This window comes from Anarhichas minor, unplaced genomic scaffold, assembly GCF_050575085.1.
Source record: "Anarhichas minor isolate MPS153535 unplaced genomic scaffold, ASM5057508v1 ptg000058l, whole genome shotgun sequence".
NCBI classification, from domain to species: Eukaryota; Metazoa; Chordata; class Actinopteri; order Perciformes; family Anarhichadidae; genus Anarhichas; species Anarhichas minor.
This window is the reverse complement of record NW_027466504.1, coordinates 5264525-5288731: the sequence shown is the minus strand read 5'-3', so window position 1 is coordinate 5288731 and position 24207 is coordinate 5264525. Positions and strand designations below refer to the sequence as shown.

At 41.1% G+C, this 24207-nt stretch overlaps 2 protein-coding genes across 2 annotated transcripts in view; one reads left to right on the top strand and one right to left on the bottom strand.

Moving 5' to 3' along the window:
- Window positions 1-24207, top strand: part of LOC142932588 (NLR family CARD domain-containing protein 3-like) — a 216297-nt gene continuing 192090 nt past the window's right edge. The window contains exon 1 of the mRNA XM_076076509.1: window positions 1-46. Coding sequence (XP_075932624.1) covers window positions 16-46 — 31 coding nt within the window. The 5' untranslated portion in view covers window positions 1-15. The remainder of the gene's footprint in view (window positions 47-24207) is intronic.
- LOC142933115 (protein NLRC3-like) lies at window positions 6231-14589 on the bottom strand. The gene is given in 12 exon segments (XM_076077263.1): window positions 6231-6784; window positions 6924-6970; window positions 8571-8740; window positions 8862-8871; window positions 9151-9324; window positions 9422-11225; window positions 11380-11590; window positions 11715-11818; window positions 12499-12599; window positions 12735-12848; window positions 14212-14214; window positions 14522-14589. Coding segments are annotated over 12 exon segments (3360 nt in total).

Below are 24207 nucleotides of genomic sequence, written 5' to 3'. Positions count from 1 at the left end.
TCAGCAGACACTTACATGTTAGTGCACCTATATGCTGAAATTCACGGTAAACGCATTTAAACGGCACGGATCGGGAGCAAGCGAAGGACTTTGAAAGTTAGCTGAAACATTAACGTGAGACAACATCCGGTTTCTTCAGATGAACATCCGGTTTTCAGAATAAGATGCCAACAAAGTATGAATTATATTCACATTAAGTATAAAACATGCTACCTGCATCTCGTGAACCAAATGTTATTGCACTTTTGTTCATATAGCAATACTTTTAAAATAAAAGTGCGCAATACACTACTTTTGAATTCATTATTGAACTTTGCCATAACAATGCGATTAATCGCGATTAATCGCAAAAAAACCATGCGATTAATGGCGATTAAATATTTTAATCGTTGCCCAGCACTACTAAAAATACTTTAAAACTTCTAGACGACCAACTCTTATTCTTTAACATAGATAAAGATCACAACTTGTTCAAACTTAGAAATATCAATTATCAGCATTTAAAGTAAAAACTTCAGTTGTAGCAACAAACCAAGCCAGTCCTCAGACTTCACCAAAAGTCAACATCATTCATAATATAAAACGTCTACTTTTGATTCAGTATAAAGTGAGAAATTATAATTAGTAACTAGAGTTTTTGTTAAAAGTTTGAGGGAGCTACAGGCTCTCAAACCTCCACCCATGATCAGTCTTCCATTTTAGCAGACGGATGGAGACCAGGACATCAGCGTGAGGAGAGGTGGACATAAAAAGCACCCGTCTCTACACAGCTGGAAACTGTCAAAACAACAGGATTTTTGTATTTGATTGTGTGTAATGTGTTTTCTGTACTTCACTGTCCTCCAGAAAACGCTGGAAGAGCAGCTGGAGAACCACAGGGAGGCTCATCAGAAGCAGCTCAGCCGCCTCCGAGACGAGATCTAAGAGCAGAGGATGCAGAACTCAGAGTAAGGAAACACCAGTGAAGCAATATATCGTCTTGATACTTTTATTATTGTTTCAGTATAGAGTGTCATCAAGAAAGCATAATATAGCTCGTCTTTACAAAGTGATATTAAGAAATATTGTAGTATAGTATACCATAATAATGTAAAAAAAGGTAATTGTATACTATGCCATGAAAACATTATATATTTATTTATCATAAAAATGTCGTAATATAATATGCCGTAAAAAGGAGTATTTATAAAAAGTCATAAAAAATCTCAAAGTTTAGTACGTCATGAAAAAAGTTATATAAAAAGTCATAGTATAGTTTGCCATAAAAAAAATATACTATGTTGTGAAATAGTATGCATATAAAATAATAATATAGTTTGACATATTAGTCATTAAAAACAAGATAGTATACCATAAAAAGGTCATAGTATGTTATAAATAGTCGTAGACATACTAAGTATGTCTAAAACGTCAAGTATATTTTTTCGGGAAAAAGTCGTAAAAAACATATTGTACGTGAAAAAAAAGTTGCAGTATAATATTTCACAAAAAGAGCAAACTTTTGCACACCAGTAAGTCAACAGGTGCGAAGGAGAATACCTATGGTTGACAATATATATATATATATATATATATATATATAAACAACTCCTGCACACTGTCTTCAACACTTATATTCAGAAATATTTATTATTTATTTAACGTTTCGTTACATAGACAGATTGTAAGAAGTGGATATAGTCATCGTGACGTCACCCATTGGTTTGTGGACTGCCGTTATGAAGCCTCGAGTTCGACAATTTCACCGTCTCCATCTTGGGTTTTGTCCGTCGCCATCTTTTTTCTATTTCTGTCAAACTTGCTTCACCACCTGCGCGTGGAGAGTCCACTCTCCGTACAGAGGGTTTCCTCGGGACAGAAGATCTGCACCCGTTCAAAACGCCTGGAACATGTGTTGCTCGAAGGGACAGGAGCTTGGTGCTGCTCCGAGCAAGTGCCGCCTTGGCGGTTGATGTATGCTACCACAGTGGTCTGTTTTCACCAGGACGTGGCGTCTTTGGAGAAAATTCAGTAAATGCTTTAGTGCATAAAACACTGCTCCAAGAGGCTTCTGAAGAAGCCTCAAGCCCCAGTTACCATTCACTGAAAAGCTGCAGATTATTGAATCTTTTATCTGTTTGACGTCAGACTAATGTGACACTATCTCTACTATACTGATGCTAATGCTAGCTGCCGTTGTATCACTTATTTCAGGCTAAGAAGTCGGCCTCTCCGACAGCCATGCAGATATCAACAGATTGTGTGAGCAACAGGTGGTGGAGGACTGGAAGTACTCCAGGATGGATCTGTTTAAAAGGACCACGACTGGAGGATGAACCCTGTGTGGTTGGGAACCTTCAGGACCCTGACCCCATCACCCTCAATTTGGATACCAATCTGACCCCTATTGCTTCACCAAAAACACAACAGCTAATGTCTAAGTCCTGTAATCACATGCAACACCAAGAGTGATAAACCAGCAGAGCATCAACACTATCTGAGCCAACCAAGTTAGTAAATCGCATAAGATTGAAGAACGGCATTTAACCTCAGCTTGTAGCAGGTCTGTTATTCATATTCATATCCAATCATTCAGTGCTGTCAGCCTCTCCCAGGAGAAGAGCTCTCTTACCTTATGGAGACTACGCAGACACACTCAGAGACCAGCAACACTGGACTTTGATTGTCAATACTGAATGAAATACAAACCAGTTTTATTTAGTTTATACAATAAAAAGATTAAAGGTTACAAAAACATTTAATGTAAACAGTAAACAAAAGAAAAGATAAAATGTCAAAAACCTCAAATGTTCAGATCACCAATAAGCCTCGTCACAAAGACTCCAAACCAGAAGCCTGAAAAGAATCCTAAAAAAGCCAAGTTCTGATTCTTCGTTGTCTCCTCCTGTTTCTACCTTTGTACTTGGAGCATCTTTAACCTCCTGGTCCATATATGGTCGACAACTAAACATTAGTAAATCATTGGATGAAGCTGTTTACGTAGTCTTTCTTTCAATCTTTTTATTTTCAGTTTACACAGGAGTGCGACATGCCACTCACAAACAAAACAGCACGTAACATCCCGGACACAAAAAAAACAAAAAACAAAAACAAAACAAACAAAACAACCACAACAAAAATAAAAAGATAAAATAAAATAAGTAAATAAACATAGATCATCCTACTAGATACCAATGAACATTGTGAACCTAGCTCCCTGGGCGTCCCCCGGAACCCGAAGTTACAAAAACCTCCCTCCTACACATATCCACTTTTCGGCCCACACATTTTATATGCCAAATATTGTCCTCCACATGAATTACATACAACATGGCGGCCAACACAGTGACAAACAAAATATTGTGGACTTTCTTCCTTCACTGAGTCACTTGGATCCCACGATTGCAAAACCTCTTAGTATGATTTTGGCATATTCCTCTCCAATAAAATCCATAACAGGGTTCCAAACAGAGAAGAACCCATCTATGTCTCATTGGAGAACATGTGTGAGCCTTTCCAGTGGGATTAATTGAAGAACATTATAGAGCCAACTTGAAACAGATGGTTTTGCATCATCTAGCCAGTGCTGTAAGATTGATAACCATGCACAGTACCATAAAATACTGAGGGTTCTTTTATATCTGTTTAATACTGGTGAGGCAGCGTCTAGGCCTAGGATGCATTGTAGAGGATTGAGCTCAATAGGACACTGTGTTATGGAGGATATTTGGTTACCAATTTCAACCCAAAATTTATGAATTACCGGGCAGAGCCACATTAAGTGCACGTATGTATACATGCTGCTTGCACCTTACACATACTCCAGAGCAGTCCTTGTCATATTTACTCCTGCAATATGGGGTAGTTTGTAATTTATGTATGATCTTAAACTGAGTTTCTTGGGATTTGTAATTGCTACATATTCTTTTGCTATTTAACATGATTGTTTTCCATTGGTGATCAGTGATTGCAGTTTTAAGATCTCGTTCCCATGATTGCCTGCAGCTGTGAGTACATATATTACTTAAAGAGAACAATTTATGGTAAATGTAACTTATTTTTTTCCTCTTCAGCTGACAGACCTGGTGAATGATTGTCTCTATCTGCTCTGGTCCATGACCTTCCTTATATTGGGCTATAGAGTTTAAGAAACTGCGTATTTGTAAAAATCGGAAGAAGTGAGTCTTGGGTAGCCCGTACTCTTCCTGAAGTTGATTGAACGATTTCATAGTGCCACCTTTATAGAGATCATTTATCACCTTAATCCCATATGTGTTCCATTCTTTAAAACCAGGATCCATGCAAGAAGGAGTAAAATCGGGGTTATTAACAATCAGTGCATAAAAAGAGTATCTTCTATTGTTGGAGAATGCCTTCTTTACCTTTATCCATGTGCTTAGGATGCTACTTATAATAAAGTTGTCCCTAATGCTTGATGCTTGTTTAACATTATTTAAGAATGGTATGCTTGACAATGAAAATGTGTTACATCCTTGCAATTCAAAGTCTAACCATATTGATTTGGGGTCTTGTGCCACCCATTCTGATACATTTTTCAAGTGTATAGACCAGTAATAGTATTGAAAGTTTGGTACTGCTAGACCCCCATTTACCACTGGCAGTTGAAGTTTCTCCAGTCTCATTTTAGGACGTCTGTTTTTCCAAACTTAAACTTAGATATGCTCCTATGCAGATCTTTAAAAAAGCTACTTGGGATGTCATTAGGTATCATTTGTAAGGGATATAAAATTCTTGGGAGTATATTCATTTTAATAACGGCTATTCGACCCAGCCAAGAAATTGGAAGTGGCATCCATCTTAGTAAATCGAGTTTCACCTGTTTAAGGATAGGAGACAGATTCATTGATTGTTTCTAGCACAGAGGGAATTGATTGTTTAGGATTACAAAGAAATAGCAGTATATCGTCCGCATATAATGAAATAATATGCTCCATTTTCCCACTGTTAATACCACAAATTTGTGGGTTTGTTCTAATAGCCTCGGCCAGAGGTTCAATGGCAGTGGAAAACAGAAGTGGGGACAGTGAGACCGTTAGCCATAACCATTGCTTGTGGAGAGGTGTACAGTAACTTTACCCAACTTATAAATGTATTACCCAGAGAAAAACTTTCCAAAAGTTTACGTAGTCTTATGTTCATGACAGACTTTAAGTTAACACGTATTTCTAAGGTTCCTGTCTGGTCTTCCTGGTGGAACTTCAGTCAGGATGTCTCCTAAACAGTTACCATGGTTACAGCATCTGCACTTACAACCTGTTTCCTAAACTGACTCTGACAAAGATCGGAGCAAAGTATGTTAAACCAAGATTATCTCATTTACTCATCTTAACCATTCGTGATTATAAAAATATGATCACACATTAATACATGAATGAAAATCACTGAAACATTATCATCATTAAATGAACACATGATCAGTAAAAATACAAATCAAAGAATGAAAACTTAAATCATGACAGATTATAATATATTTTCTTTGAATAAACAGTTGAGTTGGTTCTTGATCAGTAGTTTGGTTCAAACTTCTTTTGATTTGTTTCTATGAGTTTCCCCAAACTAGCACACAGTCAGTGATGAATGAAGTAAAACTGAACAATACAACGTGAAGAATGAAGCTGGATTTAACAAATCCTTCACTTACACAGTGTTGTGATCAATTTGGACATTTTTGCTTTGACATGTTTATGTGGTTTATTATCTAGAATCATCCAAAACTTTGATTTCTTTTTATTTCAATGTCACTTCTCAAAGTTTGTTCATTTGTTACATGATGATCAAAGATGATGAATTTAGTTTGTTCAAATCAAAACAACTCTTTACAAGTTGTGATTCTTGTTCCACAGATGCTGAATTTGATCCAGAAAGACTCTTGTTTGACATTCGTAGGTTTTTCTTCACACAAACAAATGTTTTAAGACAACAAAGTTCAGTTTTATACACTAAGTAAAACATATTTCACAGCTTCTCTCAGACAACAGATCATTTCAGGTCATTACATGGACCTCACTCAGCTCTTTCAGACATCCATCTGCAACACCACAAGTCCCAGAGAGCTCTCAACCCCCCAGAGTCCAGACCAGCTCAGGTACCCCTCACCTGCTCCAACTGCATTTACAACCACTGAGAGATCAGGTTGGTACGAACTAACATCAGCTGTGTGTGATCCTGTACACACTGAACTATCTGGTGAGCGGAGAGAAAGTTTCTCTACCAGGAGGAGACTCTCCCTCTTACAGAGAACACAGAGACACTGAGGAACCAGACCTGGACCTGGACCTGAACCAGAACCCAAACGCAGAATAAAGAGGTTCAGTGAATGTGGTGTTGAAGGTGTGGAGGTGGATCAGTGTGTCAGAGGAGACTCTGTAGAAGGACAGAGAGCCAGCAGGACAGTCCACATACACTGCTACTCTACCAGAGGAGGAGGAGGAGGAGGAGGAGGAGATGTGTGTTAATGTCATATTGTGACAGACGTAGTAACCACGATCAGAGCACTCCAGACTCCAGGACTGATCATTCCTTCCAAACAAACAGTCTTCACTGTCTCCTCTCCTTCTGATTCCTCTGTAACTCACTGATATATAAACTCTTCCTCTCCACTCGACCTCCCAGTAACAGCGACCAGTCAGACCAGTTCTACACAGCAGCTGAAGCCAGTGATCAAATCTGTCTGGATGATCAGGATATGACTGAACCTCCTCCACATGTGTCACCTTCCTGTTGTTGTCAGACAGTTTGAGGTTTCTGTGTACTGTGTTTGTGTCGAGTGTGAGTTCACAGGAATCTGATGGAGAGAACAAGACACAATACAGCTGCAGTTATTAATCTATCATCTGTTTGACGATGACATCAGAGATGTGAATGAGTGATGTCACAGTGTGAAGATGCTTTGTTTTCATGAATCAAACTCAAAGCACACTTACACTTCCTCAGACCTGGTCTGAACCATCGGACTCCAGCAGGCTCCACCCTGAAAGGAGGAGGGGGGTCAGAGCAGCATGAAACATGGACATTACATCGCTCTCATACACAGAGCTTTGTTATTCATGTTCACATGGAGCACTTATTATTCATCAGCTCATATTCTTTTACTTCAGTGGAGCTTCTTCTGATTGGCCGATGACGACAGCTCATTATGTTCACTTATTCATGATATATTATTATCAGTATTATATTGACAATCATCATCCATTTCAGACTCAGTTTCCTCTACCAGTCAGTCAATAAATCACATGTTTAAACCTGCATCAAATGATTTCTTTGTCCACTTGTGGTTCAGTGAAAACAAGCTGTAAACACAACATCTGACATATTATCAGCTTATAAAATAGTTGTGTCTAACATGATATCAACAGCTGCTTCCACATCCAGCAGTTACACATCAACATGATGATTCATCAGGAGTCTTTGTGTCACAATATTCTCTCTCTTTTAGCTCTGTTTTTGGTCTCCACCACCTCCTGAGGGAAACATCTGTCTCTTTAGCTGCTAAATGCTCCACTATGTTCACCAGCTAGTCTCTAACTGAGTCTGTCTGCTGTTTGCTGCTGAGCAGGTAGTGAACAGTGGCTTCATCACAACTTGTTGTAAGAAAACAGCTGCTACTGGAAACACTGAGACTGAACCAAACAGGAACTGTGCTGCAGAACCAAAACTAGGATCTGAAAGAGGCTAAAAAGCTCTGTAGAGCTGCAGAGATGAAGACAATTCTCTGTGGGTTCATCACCGTGACACGACTCTTCACCGTTACACAGAGTCAGCTGATCCATTGTCAATATAGAAGTATTTATTTTAGGGTTCTGTAATCTGGGGGTGAAAACATTACAGTTCAAGTCCGTCTGCAGCCACAGAGCACTGCCTGTGTCCCACTATAACTTTGGTCCAGTCCTACATAAACCACATTGGGCTCTGACACACCATGTCCACAATCAGCTGTTGGTTCTTCACTGAGTGTATGTGGCCGACTGTCACCTGTAGTTTCTTATCAGCCAGGGAACTGGCTCTCAGTGCAAAACAAACCACAACCAGGTAAAGCTAAACTCCTTTAAAACAGCAAAACATTCCTATTGTGATGATTTATCAAGACGGTTTGAACAGATTGTTTCTTTGTCTGTTTGTCTTTTCACTATAATGTCTGGACTAAAGGGCAACACACACTGGTGGCAGATGACGAGGATCCAAACATACAACTATTGTTTGATATGAGCCCACACACCTGCAGTGTGATGACGTTGATGCATGTCAACCCACCATGATGCCCGTCGACGTGTCAGGATACACCACTGTCCCATTTTCTAATGTTGAAACAAGACAACGCTCCAGAAAAACAACAGTTTCTTCACCTTCCCTCCCTGTTTTGGCTCATCCTAGCTACTGTTCCCTGACTACTTCTGTCTGTATTGATGGTCTGATCTGGGACACAAACAGTTTGATGTGTCTCTGGTAGTTTGAGGTTAGCTTGGTGTGTCAGGGTCATATTAACCAGGCTGAGAGTGTGACAGAGAAAAAGTCTCCAGCTCTACCTCCTCTATCTGACTGATTGTCTGTGGCTGCAGCAGGCCTCTTCATACCTGAGAGTTTCCAGTCTCCAGTGTGGATCCTCCAGTCCAGCAGACAATAGCTTCACTCCTGAGTCTCCTGGATGATTGTAGCTCAGGTCCAGCTCTCTCAGATGGGAGGAGTTGGAGCTCAGAGCTGAGGCCAGAGAAGCACAGCCTTCCTCTGTGATCAGACAGCCTGACAGGCTGCAAACACACAAAACAACACATATGTCACATAATCTGAGGGAACTGTGAGGGCTGGAAGGTTACTGCAGTACTGCGATACTGTCGGCTACTGTGGGGTTACATTAACATTGTTACTGATTGTTTTCTAGTCACAACCAAACACCAACTAATGTCCATCAACAAGCTGATAACATTACTGCTAACTCTGATTCTATTCTGATATTTCAAGTCATAACAGCAGAGTGAGAAAAAAAGACGATAAAACATTTTTAATTGATATTTTTAAAATAATTGAAAAGAAATAAACGCAATTGGTTTAAAAACATGCAAGCACAGACACAATCGTATGCAGGTTAAGAGTTTATCCATTAATGTAGATCAGGATTAAGGTGGTCATCAGTGGAACATATTGATGAATCCTCACCTGAGAGTTTCCAGTTCACAGTGTGGACTCTCCAGTCCAGCAAAAAGCAGCTTCACTCCTGAATTCTGCAGGTTGTTGTTACTCAGGTCCAGCTCTCTCAGACTAGAGGACTGGGAGCTGAGAACTGAGGACAGAGCTTCACAGCTTCTCTCTGAGAGGTTACAGCCACTCAGTCTGAAGAGACAATGATGAAGAAAAAATATGCAATAAGTAGAAAAGATAACAGGGTATTTAAGTTATGATATATAAATCTAACTCTCTTTGTACTTACAGAGCTTTGTTGGAGGCTTTGACCACTGGCAGCAGCCTCAGAAGAGCCTCCTCTGAAGCAGAGTATTTCTTCAGGTCAAACACGTCCAGATCTTTTTCTGATGACAGTAAGATGAAGACCAGAGCTGACCACTGAGCAGGAGACAGTTCACCTGTGGAGAGAAGTCCTGAACTCAGGGACTGTTGGATCTCCTCCACTAGAGAACGATCATTCAGTTCATTCAGACAGTGGAACAGATTGATGCTTTTCTCTGGAGACACATTCTCACTGATCTTCTTCTTGATGTACTGGAATGTTTCCTGTTTGGTCTTTGAGCTACTTCCTGTCTGGGTCAGCAGACCTCGTAGGAGAGTCTGATTGGTCTGCAGTGAAAGACCCAGGAGGAAGCGGAGGAACAAGTCCAGGTGTCCATTTGGACTCTGTAAGGCCTTGTCCACAGCACTCTGGTAGAGACGTTTTGGTTTAGGTTTGACTCTAAAGACTTTAGACAACTGGGAGGTTGTTTGTTCTTCTGACAGCAGATTGACACCAGAGTAGAAGAATGTCAGATGGACATGAAGAGCAGCCAGAAACTCCTGAACACTCAGATGGACGAAGCAGAACACCTTGTCCTGGCACAGTCCTCTCTCCTCTCTAAAGATCTGTGTGAACACTCCTGAGTACACTGAGGCTGCTCTAATATCGATGCCACACTCTGTCAGGTCGGATTCATAGAAGATCAGGTTGCCTTTCTGCAGCTGATCAAAAGCCAGTTTTCCCAGAGACTCAGTCATCTTCCTGCTCTCTGGACTCCAGTGTGGATCTGTCTCAGCTCCTCCATCATACTTGACCTTCTTCAGTTTGGACTGAACCACCAGGAGGTGGATGTACATCTCAGTCAGGGTCTTGGGCAGCTCTCCTCCCTCTCTGGTCTTCAACACATCCTCCAGAACTGTAGCAGTGATCCAGCAGAAGACTGGGATGTGGCACATGATGTGGAGGCTTCGTGAGGTCTTGATGTGGGAGATGATCCTGCTGGCCTGCTCCTCATCTCTGAATCTCTTGCTGAAGTACTCCTCCTTCTGTGGGTCAGTGAACCCTCTGACCTCTGTCACCATGTCAACACACTCAGGAGGGATCTGATTGGCTGCTGCAGGTCGTGTGGTTATCCAGAGGCGAGCAGAGGGAAGCAGTTTCCCCCTGAAGAGGTTTGTCAGCAGCACATCCACTGAGGTGGACTCAGTAACATCAGTCAGGATCTCATTGTTGTGGAAGTCCAGAGGAAGTCGACACTCATCCAGACCGTCAAAGATGAACAGAACCAGGAACTCTTCAAACCTGCAGATTCCTGCTTCTTTGGCTTCACTGAAGAAGTGATGAACAAGTTCCACCAAGCTGTACTGTTTCTCTTTCAGCACATTCAGCTCTCTGAAAGTGAATGGAAATGTGAACTGTATGTCCTGGTTGGCTTTGTCTTCAGCCCAGTCCAGAGTGAACTTCTGTGTTAAGACTGTTTTCCCAATGCCAGCCACTCCCTTTGTCATCACTGTTCTGATTGGTTCCTCTCTTCCAGGTAAGGGTTTAAAGATGTCTTCTTGTCTGATGGTTGTTTCTGGTCTGTGTGGTTTCCTGGATGCTGTTTCAATCTGTCTGACCTCATGTTCATTATTGACCTCTGCAGTCCCTCCCTCTGTGATGTAGAGCTCTGTGTAGATCTGATTCAGAAGGGTTGGGTTTCCTGCTTTAGCGATTCCCTCAAACACACACTGGAACTTCTTCTTCAGGTTAGATTTGAGTTCACGCTGACCAAATGGAACAATAAGTCCTGAATGACTTCCTGAATGAAAACAAAGAACATCAATGAATAAATTATTCGACAAATATATCAACATATCTGAATATATTCTGGTCCATCTGTTGAGACTTTATTAAATGTCCCATTTATCCAGCATGTTAAAGCTTTAGAGAAATCCTCTTACTGCTCTGCAGACAGTCAGCCAGCTCCTCCTGCTTCATTGTCCTCAGGAAGTGCAGTGTGATCTTCACAAATGCCTCTTTGCTGCTCCTCCTCTGCTCTTCATCCTCACCGTCCAGCACCTCCTCATCCTGCCTCTGACTCTCTAAGCATTCTGGGTAATCTGAACTTAGTCCCTTCTGGATCTTCTTCAGCTCGTTCTTCACAAAAGTAAACTAAAACCATGGAACCAAACATCAGATCCATGTTGGACAGACTGACAAGCCACTGGTCTACAAAGTGCAGCATGGAGATGATTGTGAACAGAATAGATGTAAAAGTAGTTGTACATGTACAGACCATAAATATGGAGTCCAGGTGTGTTTGATGCTGCTGGGCAGACTGACCTCTGGGAACCTCTGAGCTCTCCTGGTCCTCTCTGTGGAGGAATCATGAAGAATCAGCTCACATCGTGTCTGTCCACACAGAGACCAACACAAGGTAAAGGTCCATGAAGTGATATGTGGATGTGGATCAGATGAGTCCCTGTAGTGGTAAAGGTTTACTAGTCCTGCTGATCCCACTGAGAATCAACAGCTCAGTCTTCCAGCTCACTGTTTTCTTCACCAGTCAGTTTGGTTTAGTCCCAACAGCTCTCACCAAGCCCTCCATGTAGCTCTCCCTCCCTCACTGTACACTGCTGAAGTGCCCTGGAGCAAGGCACCCAGAACCTCCAGCTGTTCCAGTGGAGCGTCTCAGTGTCAGAGTTTGTACTGGGCAGCTCCCAGTATGAAAGAATGACACTAAACCAGTAAAGTGTCTCAGTTCAAACATGAGTCATCACAGATTAGAAAGTAGGAGGAGTTTGAACTTGTCTCTCAGCTCTCTTCATGTACTATTCCCTTAACGCCACTTTTTATGTGAACAGCTGCGGTCGACACTATGAATGTCTTCAGGAGAGACTGTCTGAACATGTGAGAAGTTATCTCCATATATATTCCAACAATATCACGTCTCCCTCTTTCTATGACTGACGGCTTTTCCCAACAAATCTAAAAACTTTCAGATTTCAGATGTCGTATAAAGTTATTTTCTAGCATAACCCGACTCTTACTGTCAGTTACAGCTTACATCTGATCAGCACATGGAGGTTGTCCTTTAAAGTCATTAAAATTTTGCTTTGACTGGTTGCTCTTGCAGGACAGACAGCTGGCCTCGGGACAGTCTGGTCTCTGCTGCTGGACCCTGAAAAAGAAAAACAGCACAGAAAAATATGGATGTTGTAGAAAAATTGAAGATAAATGTTAAATCTTTAAACACAGACAATAACTAGAATGGTTAGAAGTTAGAAATGCCTTATTGTCAGTTATAAATTCTTACCTTCCATCAGAAGATTTTCTAAAATCAAGAGGACGCTCCAATGACCAATCACTCTTCAAGGACACACAGCTGGGTTCAGGTCCAGGTTCTGGAGATTCTGGTCTCTGATGGTTCCTGAAACAAAAACAGTATTGACACTAGCACATATTGAATAAACTTTGTCCTTGACAAAGTAATGAAGAAAAACATGTCATGTGTCCACTTTATTAGGTACATCTGTGAAGTCTAAAACAATTCAATAAAACAGTGCGCTAAATTCTACCTTTACAAAGATGATAATGTTCAGTTGTGGTGTCAGAAATGTGTTAAATCAGTTCTATGTGTATTACTGAAGTAACAGTTAAAGGTGGTGTTGTACTGGACTACATTAGACTGACTCAGTTAAAGGTGTTGTTGTACTGGACTACATTCTACTGACTCAGTTAAAGGTGGTGTTGTATGTTGTACTGGACTACATTCTACTGACTCAGTTAAAGGTGTTGTTGTACTGGACTACATTCTACTGACTCAGTTAAAGGTGTTGTTGTACTGGACTACATTCTACTGACTCAGTTAAAGGTGGTGTTGTACTGGACTACATTCTACTGACTCAGTTAAAGGTGTTGTTGTACTGGACTACATTCTACTGACTCAGTTAAAGGTGTTGTTGCACTGGACTACATTCTACTGACTCAGTTAAAGGTGTTGTTGTACTGGACTACATTCTACTGACTCAGTTAAAGGTGTTGTTGTACTGGACTACATTCTACTGACTCAGTTAAAGGTGTTGTTGTACTGGACTACATTCTACTGACTCAGTTAAAGGTGGTGTTGTACTGGACTACATTCTACTGACTCAGTTAAAGGTGGTGTTGTAATGGACTACATTATACTGACTCAGTTAAAGGTGTTGTTGCACTGGACTACATTCTACTGACTCAGTTAAAGGTGGTGTTGTAATGGACTACATTCTACTGATTCAGTTAAAGGTGGTGTTGTACTGGACTACATTCTACTGACTCAGTTAAAGGTGGTGTTGTAATGGACTACATTAGACTGACTCAGTAAAAGGTGTTGTTGTACTGGACTACATTCTACTGACTCAGTTAAAGGTGGTGTTGTAATGGACTACATTAGACTGACTCAGTTAAAGGTGTTGTTGTAATGGACTACATTATACTGACTCAGTTAAAGGTGTTGTTGTACTGGACTACATTCTACTGACTCAGTTAAAGGTGGTGTTGTAATGGACTACATTATACTGACTCAGTTAAAGGTGTTGTTGCACTGGACTACATTCTACTTATTCAGTTAAAGGTGGTGTTGTACTGGACTACATTATACTGACTCAGTTAAAGGTGGTGTTGTAATGGACTACATTAGACTGACTCAGTTAAAGGTGTTGTAATGGACTACATTCTACTGACTCAGTTAAAGGTGGTGTTGTAATGGACTACATTCTACTGACTCAGTTAAAGGTGTTGTTGTACTGGACTACATTCTACTGACTCAGTTAAAGGTGGTGTTGTAATGGACTACATTATACTGACTCAGTTAAAGGTGGTGTTGTAATGGACTACATTATACTGACTCAGTTAAAGGTGGTGTTGTACTGGACTACATGATAGTGAGAGCTGTGTTTGAGGGTCAGAATATTAGGAACCCCTCTGAATATAAAGAAGTCTGGTACAACACCACCAGTAACTTTGACCTCAGTGATAAAACATAATGAACTGAGTGAACTCCTCTGTGACGGTGTCAGTAAAAAGTGAACACTATGTGTGAACAGTTAGAGATGGTCATCTCACCTCTGAGCTTTTGTCCGGCTGGTTTTAGAGGGAGGGACTCCCTCCTCTCTGTCCTCACACTGGTTCATGGGGCGACTGTGGCTAAGTGGAGAGCAGGGCCGTCCTTCAATCAGAGAATCTGCAGTTCGATCCCCGGCTCTGCTAGTCGCATGTCGATGTGTCCATGAGCAAGACACTTAACCCCGTGCTCCCGTAGCTGTGCCTACGGTGTAGAAATGTGATAGAATTTGAATTGTAAGTCGCTTTGGATGAAAGCGTCTGCTAAATGACTGTAATGTAATGTAATTCATAGCAGACTCCACACCTTCACACAAACACAACAACATTATTTCTCTTCATCATGACAAACACACACAGCTCATTCACCTCAATACTAAATACACTCATGGGACAGTTTCCATGTTGTTGTCACTTTGAGCTGCAGAGTCATCTCTAAGAAATGATGTTCACAATGCTCTTTAGTCTGTTGGCTTGTTTGAAGACTAGAGGAAGACACTTCATGTGGCTTTTTATTGGCCTGTCTTCGGGGATGACGTCACTTTTCACTTCTGTTTGACTGACTTTGAAAAGCTCTTCAACGTTTGAAATGTTCCTCTGTTTCCACGTCTACTACATCCAGTCAGAGCATGAAGCAGCTAGTCCAATAATCCAAAATCAGTCATGTGACCTTGTTAGCTGCTGCTGAATTCACATCACTTTGTACCTTCATGTGTAGAGGAACCAGTGAGAGCAGAGCTCTCTGATCAGCACTCATTCATCTTCTACATCAGAGGTCTTCAACAGGGGGTCCGCGACCCCTAGGGGGTCCGCGGTGGTACTGCATGGGGGGGTCGTGACATTTTTGGTTGATTATACAATTTTTCATTTTTTTTTTCTTCTCTTTTTTTCATTTCTTTTTTTTTCTCCACAAATTTAAATGTCTTTAAAAAGACATTAACATGAATCCAACATATTGTAGCGAATGGATAAATGGAGGCAGAAGATGTTATCTTTCAGTCAGAAATGCACACATTCAGCCACACACAGGAGGTCTCTCAAACTGGGCACCGGTTCACTCACAGCTCGAGACTAGCCTGGACCTGTCCCTTTAAGCCTCCTGCACACAAAGAGGAAGACCCGCCCCTATCGCTGCTGTGCCAATCACGAGGCCGCATGTTACATGCATAGCTCTGTCAAGTTCCCCGTGATTGACCGAGAGCCTATTCAGTCCCCAGCCGACTAAGATCCCAGACACAAGGATGCACGCTGCAATATTATTTGAAAAGAAGATACCGTTGTAAAAAAAAAAATTTTTATTAAAAAACAACGACATTTACTTCACCCACGAATCCTTGTGCAATCATGTTTGCAAGATATTCCTGCTAAAACACTGCAGCTCCTATCAACAACAGCCAACTACTGAGACCAGTATATTATGCCAAGTGTGTGGACATTGTTATGAACGAAAATGGATCGTTTTGTAACTCGACCATAAAACATGAATCTTTCCATTATTTTAATAGTTCAGTATTGTATGTAAGATAACAGGTATGTTTATGCATGGCAGTGGCACTAATAGGCCATCACTCATTTTTCGTTTCCACATTTATGTTTGAAATAAAAACGTCAATTTGAATAGCTTGTTTGCATGATTATCATGCAATTGACAGACAATGTTGATATTGGCATTGGTATCAGTTGTTTCTAAATGGCAGTGGCACAGCCTCCCTACTCACTGTACCTTGCACATGTTTAAAATAGAAACATGAATATATGAACCTGTGTATTATTTGAATAGCTTAGTATTGAATGCACAATAACAAGGTATGTTTGTACATGGCACTAGGCCCAGTTTAATATAAAACAAAATTGTATACAATATATATAGTACGGGGTCCCTGCTCCATCCCTCTATCAGTTTGGGGGTCCTTGGCCTGAAAAGCGTTGAAGACCTCTTCTCTACATCAATGTCCTGATTCTCTCTAATGGAGTCACCACTGATGTCTCCTCTCAATGAGGCTGTTAGTGGAGCTGTCGTCCTCTGGTGGCTCAAAGGGAAACTGTCACCTTGAACTTGCTCTCAAATTGCAAAATAAATGCTCTCAAATAAAGACAGGAAAGTGACTCAATATAATTGTGACTTGAGTTGTTTTTACAGTGAAAACTCAAAGCACAGGAGGAAACTTGCTTTCAAAATGGCTGCTCAGGAACTACATAGAAAAAAAAGTGGCTCAGTAAAAGGCCGACTACAACCTGCTGATAAATGTGCACACTTTGAAAAATAACGTTTTGCAAACGTTTTCAAACAGTTCCCATTAAAAATATTATATTCTTCAACAATAAAATACCATTAAATACAGATATTGGCTGTAAATACCCACTCTGTTAATTTACAACCCAACTCTGGACCAAATTAATTTGGCCAAAATTAGAAAACATGTAAAGATGTAAGAAAATACTCCATATTGAATTTCACAAATTGAACTTTGGTTATTTTTTTATCTCCAACATCTGTCTGTTAAAGTTTAGATTTCTGGAGATAAAACAAACTTCACTATAGCTTCTTTTAAACCCCGTTAACAACATGACAAAAGACGTCATTTTAAATGCTCATCCTATAAATTTACAGTGTTTTACAAGTTGAATATTGTTCATCAACCTCCAACAAATGGAGCTGAGCTGCTTCTCCTCAAGATCTAGCTTCAGAGTCCAGAAGTCAGTAAAACACAGTAAAATGACATGTAAGTGTCCTCATAGAAAACACTGTGGGCACTATGGGAACATGTGGAAGCTTTCATTTGATGGATTGTTCACTTCACCATTTGATCAGTTAGTAAAAGGTCGACTACAACCTGGTGATCAATGAGAGAAAAAGTGAACACTAAAGAAAACACAAACACATTCAAACACTATCAAAAATGGAGTAAATGTGTTGAGAAGCAGATGAAGAAATGAACATGAAGCTTTGTGGACTTAAAGGATTGAAAGCAGCAGGTGAGAGCAAACAGAGAGTCTCTCAGGTGTGTTTCAGTGCAGGAATAAAGGCCCAGGTGAGCTCTCTGGTCCCTGCTGGGTCCTAGTGCTCCACATCAGTAACAGTCCTGACAGACCCCAGATCAGACTGAACTCATCTTCTTCATCACAGTGTCATCATTCAAAGCAACACTTCATCTGGACTTCAACATTCAAACTAACAGCAGCTTCTCTCTGCCTGCTCACACAGGCAGCCATCTTGTTTCCCAGCTGACGTTTGTGTTTATAAGCAGCTTTAAACAATCACACGTTCACAACAATCAATGACGTCATTTCAACCAACCACAGCTCCACTTACTGAACTTTTAGCATGAACTTCATCAGTGTGCAGCTCTCTTCTGTCCTCAGCAGGTCTGTGTAGAAAAGGAGCTCCGTGCTTCACTTCAACTTCAACTTCCATCAGACGAAGTGAAGTGACGCAGGTTATTATCCTTCATCAGAGAGAGGGTGTGTTCTCACGTCACCATCACAGTATGCAGTCTGACTGGTTGGACTGAGTCTCAGTCTGAGCTGCGTTCACAGGATCAAATGTTTTTGTGAACACAAACCTCCTCACAGCTCAAACAAGAGTCTTTCAGGATCAAACTCAGCATCTGTGAAAAATTCATTTTAACTTGTAAAGAGTTGCTTTGACATCAGACTGGATTCTGTTGTTTAGACCAGATAGTTTAGAGCAGTGGTTCTCAACTGGTCTGGCTGCGGGACCCACCATCACACCTTAATGACAAGCCGCGACTCAAATTTTCAACTTCTCAAATTAATTTAATGAAAAGATGGTGCAGTTTGAAGCTGAGCTGGAAATGTCCGCTGCAGTCGTAATAGTAGGGAGCTCTCTTGTGCAGAGAAATTGTTCACTGAGGTTTTTGCCCTCTTTTGTCCTCAATGTAAGAAAATCCATATCTCATGTAATCGGTGTTGTACTTGCGTTTCGCCATGCTCAATTAGCATGTGAAAACAAACTTTGTGAGTGTTGTTCTATACTGTGAAATGGCGGGTGTCTATTAGCATTACAAGGCATTAACGGAAAATACTCTTAATAACGGGTGAATAACTCCGCAGCATAAAAAATCCCCTTCAAAATGAAAGCACAGGATTCTTTTTTATTCTTATTTTTTTTCAGGCAAAGGTCCATGACCCACTGAAAATGGGTCGGCGACCCACTTTTGGATCGCGACCCACCAGTTGAGAATCACTGGTTTAGAGGATCCATTGCACGCCCCTCTTTGTCACCTTGTTTTCTTGTATATGTAGACTAGTAGGGAACCGATGATCAAGCAGAAACTTGTAGTGTAGAGTTTATCTTGAATAAGTACATTCACTAAGACAACAGAGTCTGACCTGAGAGTGTTTTTATTCTTCACTCCACTTTGTGGATCTGGTTGAACCTGTTGGGGCGGGACAACTTACCCACGTATCAGTCTCAAGCTGCATTCTAAATCATTTACTTTTTCTTTTTTACTTTTAGGACATACTGCAGCTTCCCTACAAAGTACATACTGATGCATGCAGTCTGCATTCAACTGGGACATACTGCTTCCTCATTACATGGCACCTTGAACTTTGACCTTCTTGCTTATAAATCTGCTGTGCAAAGGATTGTGGGTCAGAATAGCCAGGAAAGCATGCTGGTTTGCATACTTCAGAATTTGAATGTAGTACACAAACTGTAATTCCTGCAGCAAACACCCCCAAGGTGGATACAGCACGACCACTGTCAACAACAACCTGCAGGAAAGTCAAGATATCCTCAGGGGAGCAAGAAGGTGGAGCGAGGCCCTTGATCTGGCACCAGTCAACAAACGAGTCGAGTTCTCCCTCTAACGGGAGGGGGCATGTGCATTCTGACACGTGTAGACAACAGGGGTTGGGAGATCCAGGTCGCCTAGTCTCACCTCTTAAACCTCCAGACCATCAGGTTCTGCCCCAGATTTGGCTGTGAGAGGACGGAGCGCACTGCTTGACGCAGTGCTGTGACCTGTGACCAGATCTGCCTCTGCTGGTGATGCAAGGTGCAGGAACCATCTGGTGCCCGGACTCTCCAGAGCTACCAGTAACATGGAAAGGTGCTGCTTACCAGTAACATGGACAGGTGTTGCTTTGAATCCTGTTGAAGTGTCCACTCCCAACGGGGGACATTGGGTGTTTTCTCTATTTGAGAATAAGAGAGAAAAGGTGATGATCTGTCCACATCAGAACAGACACTGCTGCCCTGTGAAGGGCCGGGGATCTGACAACCTCCTGTCTGTTGAGGTTCACCTCCACAGTGGTGTTGTCCGACCTCAACATGACGTGCTTCCCCCTCAGTTGTGGAGCGAAATGGTTCAGAATCTTCTCGACAGCAACAAGCTGCAGCAGGTTGATGTAATGGGAGGAGTCTGGCCATGTGTCCCACCCTGGCTTGCTCAATGGTCCCACCCCCCGACCTGCCAGGATGCTTTAGAACAAAACATTAACAAGGATACCATTGAGTTAACCATGATTAAAAGCCGATTTAGAAGGACAGGAAGGACAGGTCTATTATTAATATATAGTGTAAATATAGTATAATAATAGTAATCACAAATACAGAAAATATTATTTAAACATATATTTTTCCCAAATTGTGTTTTGGGGCTACATTTCAGATGAAAGATTACTGAGTAGAAATCTTAAGCTTCAAAGTTTAGAAAATATGAGTAAATATATATTTTAAAGATAATATAATCAAAATAAATAGATAGATTTCTAGAGATAGAAAAGTATTTTGCTTTCATTTCATTGGAGTCCTACATTAATATACAGTGTTTATTTTATTTCAGAATCCTGGTGAAGCCCAACACTCAAGTATTTCAAGCCTCCACCACCTATAAGGGAACACATTTCCATAATACTAATGAACCTGATATTAAAGTGTTTTTAAGGAGACAGACACTCTGCTTTATAAAACCAGTCATCACCACAAACATGCTGGGTTGGTAAAGTATCAGTTAGTAAGGTTCCACACAATCTATACTCAGAACAATCAGAACTCAGAACAATATTCTCAGCTTTGGTCACTAGAGGGCAGCAGAGGTCTTTCCTTAGAAAATCCTTCAGCATATTTCAACAAACTTGGCCCCGTTAGATTCAGACATTCTGCCAATTGTCACTACATGTTCTCCATCAGCTGTGAAATCAGTCAGAGTGAACTTTGAATATAATATAGGAGGAACTCCTTTTTTACAATATGGTAGGATTATGACATAATCAGCCCCTAAAATAACCCACCACCTCTCCTTCATAGGAGCAAGACACACAGACTTTATACTTGTTTAGCCTCTTTTTGTTGTTTTTATCTCTTTGTGGTAATTTTGAGGCTCTTTGTAGTTGTTTTGTTTTGTTGTTTATCAACCTGTAAATGCAGCTGCTTCAACCTCACATCCCTCCCTCTACACGCACACACTCAACCATAAATGGTAAAAGCAAAGCACCTTATGAATGTTGATGCATAGAAATGAGCTGCTGATCACTGATTCTTTACAGTGAATCACGGACCAAGAGGAAGACCAAGAAAAGGAGTTTTAAATGAAGCTTCTTGTGGGTGAGGTGATCCCTGAACACTAGTTCCTTCCTTTCTTCATGTCGTCCTAACAGTTCCAGAGCTTCCATCCTGCAGCATTACACATAACGAGTGTCACTGCAGTATTTACATGTTTACAGTAATCAGACTGATGCTTCCACAATGATGGAGACAATCAGTGGATCCACCACCCTGGATATCATTTAACAAAGGAAGTATGAGAGGTGAACACTATTTATTTGTTTATTTAAGTGTTCTCATGGTGAACTTGTCCTGCATTATGATTTGGATTAATAATGAGGATATGGAGACTGTTACTGGCTTTATGTCTAGACTTTGTTAAACTACACAATCCTTATGTGCAGGTGATGAAGATGAAGGTGAGGTGACTGGAGTGTGTGCAGTCACCATGGTGACTCCAGTGAGCTCTGATAGTTGCGTCAGATAGCTTAATTTTGTCTGTGTACAGTATGCTGCATCTGTCACTATGTAATAAACCATCAATGAATTCATAAAGTTGTGTTCACTGCAACGATTTTACTCACAAAAACTATGTGATAACTAAAATCATAATTGGTGATTTATATACAGTTTCAGAAGATTATTGAACAATATTGACATTGTTCTGCAGTTCTTTAACACTATTCAACATTATCTTACAAATGATAATAATTGCATCAGCTGCTCCACAGAGGACCACGATTGTCGGTAGTTCGGTCTCTCCTCTCAGGAGAGCAAACAGCGCTGATGAAATATTGAGTTGGAGTTGGTTTATATATTTTACTATTGAAATGTGATTAATATTATGGCTCACTAGTATAAGTGCAAATAACACTGCTGGTTTGAATGTTAATGATAAAGAGGAATTATAAGTGTAACGTAACATGTGATATCAAGTGAAATTAAATGTGTGAGAGGCATCATTATACCTTTAATGATCCCTCTCACACATGCAATTTCTACAATCTGTCTTCAATTCACCACCTCAACATCTGCGTCTCCAAAATGTTCTTACGCACGGGTCAGAGTTTCTGTACAGGTGATCACATTCTAACATCCAGGTGTTTTTTTTTAGATCACAACTTTTGACTGGGATGTGGCATACGCTCTCGTCAATGGGTCTCTGTGGCCTGGAGCTCTCGCCAACGGGTTTCTCCTGCCTGGAGCTTCGCCACTGGAGCTCTGCTGAAACAGAAGGTTGCTGCAGCCAATCGGGAACAGGAACAGGATGGACACCTACCTGCATGTCAACCTCAGAGTAGTGTCTATTATCAACCTACTTGGAGCCTTTTTCCACTCCCCATACAGGCAAGGGAATAATTCAGCTCACATATGTCCTCGTTAAACCAAACATCTGATCCATATTCGTCGGCTGAATCAATAAGTTGCTAGTTCGTACTGGTATGCCTCGAGGAAACACATGAAAAACAGGATTTAATAGCACAACCCAGACAGCAAGATAAGGTGTAGGAAAACAGGCTTTACCAACTAGCAGACATTCAGGGCACGGGTAGGCAGTCAGTACAGGCAAATAAATGGGCAGGGATGAGGAAAAAACATGGTCAAGAAAAAAACAGGCAGAGATCTGAAATAAACTGTAACATGAACACTAGGAAAACTACCGGACCGTTAGAGACAGAGGACTAAGACAAACTGGAACAGAAACAAAGGAACACAGGGTTTGAATACACTGGGGCGGTCTGGGACACACAAAGGCAGAAAGTGAAGTGACCTGATATGAGAGGAGAGGTGAGGTGAGTACGATGAAATACATACTGAAATGACAAAAATATATAAACTTAACTAGGGAAACAGGACGAGACATGACAAAGACAGGTGCTGCACAGAAAAAAAGGGGGAAGCCCACAAAGACAGGAAGTCATAAATACGCGGAACACAAGAGGCAGAGAACTTGAAAATAAAACAGGACCAAACTAACCCAAAACCAAGATCATGACACCAGGTGAGGTGATTTGAGTGCAAGGCCTGAGAAAGTGGCAGGATTTGAAACCGCGCCCTCTAGGGATGACTCCTAACGTCACACCCGGTGGAACAGGATGAGCCTGAAGGTTGTCAGTGAGGGTCTGGAGGAGGGCACTCCTTGACAGGTTTGATCTCATAGACATGGAAGAGGGAATCATCTTCTTGGATTCCTGCTGGTAATCCTGAGAGCATTTAAAAGGTGACAGACCGGTGGCTGAACTCTGAAGGGTGTTGCGGGCCTACTCGCTCCACAGTAATGACTTCAACTAGTAGGAAGGGTTGCAGGAGATCAGACAGAAAATAGCTTTTTTTCTGAAGGGATCCACAGGATATGCTGGTATGCTGTTGTGTGTATTCATATAAACAGTGTTGAGTGGAGAGTGCTGCAGTTACTCACTCTGACCACTGGATGAACATTTTGGAGGGAGAATGAAGTGAAATTAAAACTTTACCCAAAAACAAAGAAAAAAAACAGTTGAGCGGAAAGCAAAAGATTTATTTATTTCAGAGTGAAAAGCGGCAGATTATTGAGTCTTTTATCTGTTTGATGTCAGACTAATGTGACATTATCTCTACTATACTACTATATTAAATGACTATAAAAATTAGTATTTTCCCCCCCAACAACAGCAAGATCCGCAGATGAATGATCCTCGAGGTCCTCATTTTCTGTCGTTGGACCGCTACCCCCCCCCCCCCCCCCCTCCTCAGTGTGGGTAAGGCACTGGTGGACCTGTTTAAAGGGCCACCACTGGAGGAGGAACCCCGTGTGGTTGGGAACCTTCAGGACCCTGACCCTATCACCCTCCATTTAGATGCCAGTCTGACCCCTATTGCTTCACCAAAAACACAGCAGCTAATGTCTAAGTCCTGTAATCACATGAACACCAAGTATGATAAACCAGCAGAGCATCAAAACTATCTGAGCCAACCAAGTTAGTAAATCACATAAGATTGAACAACACCATTTAACCTCAGCTTGTAGCAGATCTGTTATTCATATTCATATCCAATCATTCACTGCTGTCAGCCTCTCCCAGGAGAAGAGCTCTCTGACCTTATGGAGACTACGCAGACACACTCAGAGACCAGCAACACTGGACTTTAATTGGAATGTACGAAATACAAACCGGTTTGATTTGGTTTAAACAAT